Raw genomic sequence first — 8703 nt, 5'->3', positions numbered from 1 at the left:
ATCTATTCAAACTCGGCAACCGGGACTTTCTTCTTGGTCATCTAATATGCCTTTTTTTCCTTGCAGTTTTACGTTTTAACTCTTCACATTTAGGGCCTCTTTGATTCGTAGGATTTTGAAAATATAGGAATTGGAAAAGTATAGGGTTGGAGTGGCACGCCCACTTGAATCCTATAAGATTAACAATGAGTGTTTGAAGCCACAGGAAAAACAAAAAATTGTAAAAAAAGATTGAAGTGGATGTTAGATATCCTATGAAATGTAGCACAGAAGATTCCATAGGAAAAATTCCTATGGGATCCAATCCTATGAATCAAAGGATCAACATAGAAAAAAATCGTAAGAGTTTCAATCCTCTAGAAATCCTATAAAATTCCTTCGAATCAAAGGAGCCCTTAGCGTAGATTTTTTGTTTTAACTCTTCACATTTAGCGTAGATTTTTTGTTTTGTGTTTGCCAAATGGTTGCGCCTAGTAGTGCAAATCTAGGGCTGGCTTGTTTTACTAACCCATGTTTGATAGTTGTGCAAGCTAATCATTTGGCCGACCCACCTGGCTTGAGCACAGCTTTTCCTTGACACTAATTTACCACGAGGATAAGAGAACACCTAGAGAAGATGGTCGATCACGGAGCAAGCAAAGCAATGCTAGCTAGCTACTGGCTGGTCCAACTCCCAGAGCACACAACTACTAGCAAGCAGCAGAGCAGCAGCCCATGGTGCTCCCAGATCCACCTACACTGGTCCCGGGGCCCCACCGACCGGCGCCTCAATGCGCATGTTCTCTAGCTTGCGTTTTTGTTTGCTGCTCCTCCCTCCTCTGAGCTGGGCGCAGCCGGTGCATGCAGATGCACAGACAACAACTACCGCGGTACACACACACACAGAGAGAGAGACGGGCTAGCTTGCTTGAGTTTGCAGGGAAGAAATCAACAAATACTCTACTTGCAGAGGGTGGTTAGTTTGCTGCCGCAGAAAGTTACTGGTATCCGGCATGGCGACAGCAACTAGCAGGCCGGGATGGTGTAGTGCCGCTTGTGCGCGTCCCGGCTGATGAATCCCTGGCGTCGTCGTCTACCCGGCTCCAGCGCGCGCGTCTGGATCGGTGGATCTTGGCGTTGGGACTTGCATTGTGTGTGTGCGTGTGGCGGCGACACATCGAGGACCACCGCAGTCCGCAGCGCCATGCATGAGAGTGCTCGCGGTTGCAGCCATGCTTCTTATTGATTGGCCTAAAACCAGTCACCTTATCGGTGGGCGACGCATGGCGTACTACTATTACTGGTCAATTACACAAGCTAGATTTGAGCAGTAACGGGGAAATTAGCTTGTGTAACACCTTTTTTTTTTTTGGAAAAACTTCCGGTCGATTCATCAACTGTCAATTTAGTACAAAGAACATCAGAAGTAAAAATTACATCCATGTCCATAGACCACCTAGCGACTACTACAAGCGCCGGAGCGAGCCGAAGACGCATCGCCGTCATTGCCCCTCGCTATCGAAGACGGGCAAACATTGTTGTAGTAGACAATCAGGAAGTCGTCATGCTAATGCGCTACATGACCAGCGCATCAGAACAACAACCGCCATTGGTGAAGGGAATCGTAGGTCGGAAGGATCCGACTAGTAGACACATGACCATTGACGAACGAAGACCGGATCCACATGGATCCGTCGAACACAAGCGTTGGCTGAATCCCACGAGATCCGCTAGAGACAAACCTTCACATGCCCTCCAACGATGCAAAAAGCACCGACAGAATAAGGGCTATGCAGGGAGAATCTTATTTTATCTACAGAAAGCCGCCGCCGACTCGTCTCTGAGAAGGATACAAACCCTAAAAAACACATAGAAAAACACCTTATCACTGTGAGCGTACTCAGCACCGATGCGAGGTTAATTAACCTACCTCGTGTTAGCTTAGGCTCGAAGCCGTTCCCCACACTCCAGCAAACGATACACTGCATCACTGCTAACACCGCGTTACTCGAATTTGGAGCGAGCTTTTTCGTTGAAATCGCATTAAACTCCATTAGTTGGCCGTACGTACATGCTGCCTCGTAATAACTGTCCTGTCCAAACGCGCTTTCGAATACATCCATCCATCCATCTTCAGATCTCCTCTTCTGTGTTGGATGGCGGGAATCGAGAGTTTTGCCAAAGGCAGAGCTTTTAACCCAACCATGCAAGAATCCAGGTCCAGGGGTCCCACACGCAGTCGGCAGTAAAAGCGATCACCGATTCACCGTGATACATCTGCACAGAGCGTGCGTGCGTGCGTGCACGGAGAAGTACGCTGGTGCACCGCACAGGTTCCCGTCACGACTCACGACAAAGCGCAGAGAAAATTTACCTCCTGGGGTAAATACCCGTACTCGTAGTAGCCATGCATAGCCATGGGCTAGGCGCGCTCTCACGGCGTCACTGTCACACACACATGGATGCACTTGCGGAATGCGGATCCAGCCAGACCTGAGGTATATCGTATGGCGGAAGCCCGTAGCGGCCGTACGTGCGTATACGTATATGTATCCCAGTCATACTGACGTACGTATACGTATGGCAGCAGGAGCCAGGCAGGTCGTGCCCGCGGGGGGCCGGCCCGTCGTTCTCCCGTCATCCCTCGCCGTGTTTGGCAGCGAAGCGCAGCACGGCCGACCGGGCACGCCCCACCGGTGAGCTGTCGATCCACCCATTCTATCCTATCCGTCGAGGCCAGCAAGAACCTAGCGACATCACCCAATGGAGAGTACGCCACGTACGTTGCGTGCCCAGCGCCCGGAGCCAGGCACGGTACACGGTCGGCGCGCCGTGCCGGTGGTTGCACGTACGCTCTGGCCCGGCGCCCGCGTCGTCACGGGAATTAAACGCCGCCCCGCCGGCCGGCGTCGTGCTCCGGTGCTCCGGCTCGACGAAAACTCCTGTGCGGTGCTGTGCGGGCTGACACAGAGCACATGCCGGCGGAACCGGCTCGCGCGCACCCACGCCGGTGCGCGCGCCCGGGCAGGCCACCCGCAATGATCAGCGCGCACATGGGCTTGTGATGGACGCGCGCGCGCATGCAGGCAGGACCAGAGACACGGCTTGACCCACCCCAGCACCCCATGCCCCCCACCCCTGCCCGCTCTTATTTCACGCACCCAGCGCCCGCCTCCCTCTTAAAATCCCCGAGCCCCCCCTCGCTCCCTCTTCCCTCCATCCAACCCGTCCTCTCCCCTCAACAGGTCACGAGAACCGAGCCAGCCTCTGCATGTATGAGCCGCAATCATCATCATAAGTAGTAACATTCCTCCTCCGAACTCACAACGCCCATCCCAAGAGCCTGCAACACTTCTATATCTGCACCTGCATCCATCCACATACCGCCGCTAGCTTCTTGCCCGCAGCTGCTCTGCCTCTTCTTCTTCTCCTGCTGGTTTCAGAACCTTCTCCTGCTTTTGCTACCTCCGGTCGGTGCCGCTGCCGCACAGTGCGCGTGTGGCCTGCTGCGGGCGGTGAATGTGCGGCGGCCGTCTCGTTTGGGCCGGCGTTTGATCGGTTTGGGAGCGTCGGGAGATGCCGGTGGCGAGGAGGGTGCTCAACGCCTTCGCCGACGACATGCCGGAGTTCGACCGCCGCCAGATGGGCTGCATGGCCGGCATATTCCAGATCTTCGACCGCCAGCGGATGCTCACCGCGCGCCGCGCCGGCGCCGGCGGGCGACAGCCGCAGCAGAAGAGACTGCCCGCAGGTAACCACGGCGCCTAGCTCACCATTTCCATCGTTGGCTTTCCTTCCATCTAGTGTCCATTCCATTCACATTCACACCGCCGTCGAGCTCTAGCGTAATCTTCTTCTTGCTTACGGTTTCATCTTCGGTTTAACTAGCGGATAGTCCCCGAGTTTTTAATCGCTCTCTGAATCGCGCGCTGCAACTCGTTCTGCCATCGTTGACCAGATGCCAGCCAGAAAGCCATCAAGTGGTTTTTTCCTTTGTCAGAAAGATTGCTTGTTGCGTTCACTGAACACAAGTCCTTTCAGACTGCCATCCAGAGTTGGGTAATAACAAGGTCCAGTAAGAAACAACCACCAAAATGGTTGGTAAATAAAACGGTACTACAATGGTAGAAACTTTCTTTGCTGCCAAAAGTACGGTAGATTAGATTCCCAAAGTTTTTAGGTTGGAAAACAAGTTTTGAAGATGCTGATTTCATTTCAAGCATTTTTTGCTGACAAGAGACAAAAGGCTAAAGCTCAAAAAGTTTGCTGCTACAACTGTAAGGAGAACATCTAGAGCTGCAGCAGTACATAAACAGCAAAGAAGAATCTGATGAGTCTGATCTCAAAAGCGTTTCATTAAAAATAAGAATGTTCAATGACAGCGCCTAACCACTTTTAGCACTATATGAGCCGGGCATTGACATGGTGACAGGCAATTGTGTGTATTTCTGTATCCAGAAGTAGCATTACTATTTTCAGTGAAGAGGACAGCCCAACAGTTGATTACTGAATTTCTTTTCTAATGGAACTGAAGAGGACAGCTGAACTTTTGATTTAAGAAACATTCTTGAGATGGTAGATTAATCAAGGAGATGACAGGTTAACAGTTGAATATAAATTTTCTTTTCATGTTACAATAATGGTGAATAGAAACAAAAAGGCATCACCTTTTATCCCATCAAATCCATCCATTTTGTTATTATTACCATGATGGGATCATAAACTGCTCTGTTTTCTCTGTTTTAAAATTTAGACTACTATTCTAATGTCCTTTCATTTTTGTCCAGGCCGTACTCCACCAGAAAGCAGCAGCAATGTTCCAGTGCAGAGCTCGAGTACCCCCAAAATCATTCTGGTGATTCCCCCATCTGGACTAAATCAACTTAATTTTATTGGCAGGAAAACCAAGGAGAGGCTCTGACCTTTCGGTTTATTTTGCAGGAGAAAACACTCAGCAAAAGCATGACCGAGAACAGTAGCCTTTCGATAGAGTCATCAAGAGCTTCTTGTTCTTCCTCTTCATGCTCATCCTTCTCGTCGATCGACGGCAGCAAATCAGCCCAACAGGAGCTACCGTACATCAGCGAAGAACTCTTTCCGCAGAGGTCACCGAAGAGCTCACCAAGTCTGAAGGGCGCTGACATGGACACCAAGACCGCACAGCCGAACGTCGGTTTCAGAGACATCGTCAAGGACTCCATCAACCGGGACTCGGGAGGGTTAACTGTCATGACCACGGCGAATGGAGCAAGAAGGAACGCGCAGTACAAGGACTCGCCAAGGCCATTGCTGCTCTCCAAATCGATGGACGGAACCTACGTCATCAGCATCGACAGGACCACCAAGGCCGTCCCCGCAAACGTCGTCGAGTCCAGCAGGCGTTTCCCGGAGCAGTTGCGCTTCTCATGCGACGACCGGCGGCTCCTGCGACCGGCTGAAACCCAAGAAGCCAAGAAGCCTCCTTCCACAAGGGCCAAAGAGCTTCCTAGGCTGTCCTTGGACAGCAGGAAAGAGTCTCTGAGCCCAAGTTCACGTCTGAAGAGCTACAGTTACAGGAGAACCGATGACTCTCTCCTAGACGCTCTGAAGCCTCAAGACTCCCCAGGCCACAGGCGTTCCAACAGTGTCATCGCCAAGCTCATGGGGTTGGAAGAAGCACCAGATGCTATGGGGATGCTGATCGCTGATAGCTACGAGCCTGCAAGATCACCAAGAACAGCAGCACAAGCCACACGGAGCGAGCGTCCATCGCGTTCGCCCAGGAGAGATTGCCAGGATGCGTGTGGTTCGCTGCAGAAAAACGAGCCTTCAGCACTGAAAACAAGACCTCCTCCAAGAATTCTCACTGAAGCTGCTCCCTGGAGGCAGCAGGAGAGAGGCGGCAGCGCCACCAACAGCAAGGCTTCACAATGCCGAGACGCTGAGGTGAGGCCAAGAACCGCATCTCTCTATGCCGATATAGAAAGAAGGCTTGGTGGGCTCGAGTTCTCCGAGTGCAACAAAGACTTCAGAGCTCTCAGAATTCTGGGTGCATTGCATGCAAAGGATGCTAAGCACCAGAACAACGATGGTGATGCCGCATCAGTGGCCTCTCAGAGCCAAGAAGAGGATTCAGCCACCACCAGTTCCAGAAGCTTCCAGTCTCCCATTGTAGTCATGAAGCCAGCAAGAACCACCGAGAAGCCTGGGGTTGCTCCCCTTGCAGGGCTGAGAGGCCTCAGGAAGCTGCAGCCCAGAGATTCATCCTTCACTGACAAGAGCGAAGCCAGCACAAATGAGAAGATCCATTCTCGCGTTGCAAGGGCTCAATCCAAGTCCGACGAACCTACCAGCAGAGCGAGCTCGCCGAGACCTGCAGGGTCATCAAGCCCCAGGTTAGTGCAGAGGAAGGCAGAGTCGGAGAGGCGGTCTCGTCCCCCGGTCTCACCAAAGTCTCCAAGCAAGAAGGCAAATGAAGCAGCATCCCCAAGAGGAAGAACAAGATCAAAGCCTTCTCAAGTGAAGAGCAACCGTGACAATGAGGTATCGCAGAGTCCAGGAAGAAGGATCAGCTTGGCGAAGCAGATTGACGTCAGTATAATGGATTGTCAAAATCCTCTGGCTGCTAGATCATCGTTCATTGACCCAAAAACGCCGAGCCAAAAGGTACAGATAAATAGATATATAATCATATATGAAAGAAACCAGCCAGCTCTATTTTTTTTTTCATATGCTCATTGTTAACACTAACTAACGAAACTTCTCATTTTCTTCAGAGCCCTTCTTCAATCCTGGGTTCAGATCACAAGATCCATTCACTGGAGAACGCCCTGAGCCCCGTGTCGGTCCTCGACACATCCTTCTACCATAAAAGTATCTCAGATTCATTTAAAGGTGAGAAGTTGATCTAGCATTTTTCCTGCATATTCCTTTGCAATGACAAAATAGATAGACCACCAATTTGTTAATAATCGATAGCCACCAGCTGTAAGATCAATGGCATAATAGATCCTACTATTTGGTCCCATTCAATTCAGAAGCACACAGTGCTATGCAAAGGACAAACATAGTTAGCTGTAAGCATACCAATGCCGCTAGTGACAGATAATCTGCATTTAAGGCTACCAGAGGTAGCTCGTGGTCCTGCGAGTGGGAGGAACCACATCATATTGATAGTTGCATCTGATGTGCTGGTGCTGAACAGTGCTATTTTCGCGAGCCCCACATGTTGCACTCGCTCATACAGCAGCATGATGCATGTCCTCTGGTGTCTATGCATTGCTAGTGTAGATGTGCCCACTAGTGTCCCCTTTACAGATGCACCTAGTGTGTGGTTCAGTGAATCATGTAGACAGAACAGTACAGTGAATCCATATCTCCAGTCTGATCCATGTACATGTCTGTTTCAGTTTAACTGTCTGTAGCAGATTCAGTATTTCTGTCTGGTACATTATTTTTCTGTGGTTGTGTCAAGCATTGGTTCCTTAATATGTGTACATCCTTTTTCTGATTGTTCAGATGGCGAGACGCATACTTCAGACGAATGCTGGAATTCAAACAGCCTGCCGGACACGCCGCAGTCGAAGACGAGCAGTGAAGCCAGCCAGATCAAACCAGAAAACCTGGAGGCGCTCATTCAGAAACTTGAACAATTGCAATCGATGAACGATGAAGCTGCAAACTCCAAAGATCACCAGTATATCTACGAGATACTCTTAGCATCTGGTCTTCTGCACAAGGAACTTAGCTTCGCAGCGATGCCTGCACAACTTTCGCCATCCAGTTGCCCGATCAATCCAGAGCTCTTCCTCATTCTAGAGCAAACAAAGCCGCACTTCATTTCAGCGACTCAAGCTGTTACCGGAGCCAAGAAGAGTTCTGACCCTAACATGGAGAAGCTTCATCGCAGAATTGTGTTCGATCTGGTAAATGAAATTATAGCTCAGAAGATGAACATGTATAGCTCTGCAAGTGGAACAGCGAAACTTCTTCGATCAAGGAAGTTAAGTGGGTGGCGTCTATTCAAGGAGTTGTGCACAGAGGTCGACAGGCTCTTATCCGAGAGTTCGGCAGCGAAATGCTCCGAAGAGGATGAGGATGAAAACATACCGTTATCTGAGGATGCATTGTATGAGATGAAAGATTGGGGTAGCCCTGAAGGTGAGCTACAAGGCATGGTTTTGGACATTGAAAGATCCATCTTCCGGGACCTCATTGACGAGGTCATAGGTGGCGAGGCTACAGAGAGGATGCAAGCTGGACAATGGAAATTGCGTAGGCAGCTGTCTTTCAGTAGTATAAACTGAATACGACTGGCGATAGTTGTTGTTTCCATTAGGAAGCTTAGCCACTAGTATAAATGTAACCTTTGTGTTTTTCTGAAGACTGAATTATATAGAAGAAATATAATTATTCCTGGAACACTGGTCTCGCGGGCATTGACACTAGAGGAAGCAAGCAGTTGAATACCAGTTATGCACTTATAGAAAGTCTTATTTTTAGACTTTAGTAGGTGTTACATACTTACTTTGATCAGATCATGTTCTCCATTTCTTGATTGCACAACTACTGTTTGTTCCATAATACGCGATCACATGAAGCAACAGTTTCTTACACAATCTTCATCTATTTTGGATAAGAAGGGACCATTTGGCTCCTGCATGCCAGGAAGATCGCGCACTGTTATACTACTACTCCCTCCGTTCCTAAATAATTGTCTTTCTAGCCATCTCAAATGGACTACAA

At 49.7% G+C, this 8703-nt stretch overlaps 1 protein-coding gene across 1 annotated transcript; it reads left to right on the top strand.

The window, feature by feature from the left end:
* Positions 1-3160: 3160 nt before the first annotated feature.
* Positions 3161-8379, top strand: LOC119363047 (protein LONGIFOLIA 1-like). The gene is made up of 5 exons (XM_037628350.1): positions 3161-3730; positions 4767-4834; positions 4921-6624; positions 6735-6852; positions 7477-8379. Exons 1-5 carry the CDS (start codon positions 3556-3558, stop codon positions 8262-8264), a joined length of 2853 nt encoding a protein of 950 aa, XP_037484247.1. The 5' UTR covers positions 3161-3555; the 3' UTR covers positions 8265-8379.
* The last annotated feature ends 324 nt before the right edge of the window (positions 8380-8703 follow it).

This window comes from Triticum dicoccoides, chromosome 2B, assembly GCF_002162155.2.
Source record: "Triticum dicoccoides isolate Atlit2015 ecotype Zavitan chromosome 2B, WEW_v2.0, whole genome shotgun sequence".
NCBI lineage: Eukaryota > Viridiplantae > Streptophyta > Magnoliopsida > Poales > Poaceae > Triticum > Triticum dicoccoides.
This window is presented reverse-complemented; position numbering and strand designations above follow the sequence as displayed.

Bases quoted from the DNA above. Each gene is read 5' to 3' on its own strand.
- LOC119363047 (XM_037628350.1), top strand. From the start codon at position 3,556: ATGCCGGTGGCGAGGAGGGTGCTCAACGCCTTCGCCGACGACATGCCG. The intron at 3,731-4,766 runs GTAACCACGGCG...ATTTTTGTCCAG, and splicing joins GCAGAAGAGACTGCCCGCAG to GCCGTACTCCACCAGAAAGC. The intron at 6,853-7,476 runs GTGAGAAGTTGA...CTGATTGTTCAG, and splicing joins TATCTCAGATTCATTTAAAG to ATGGCGAGACGCATACTTCA.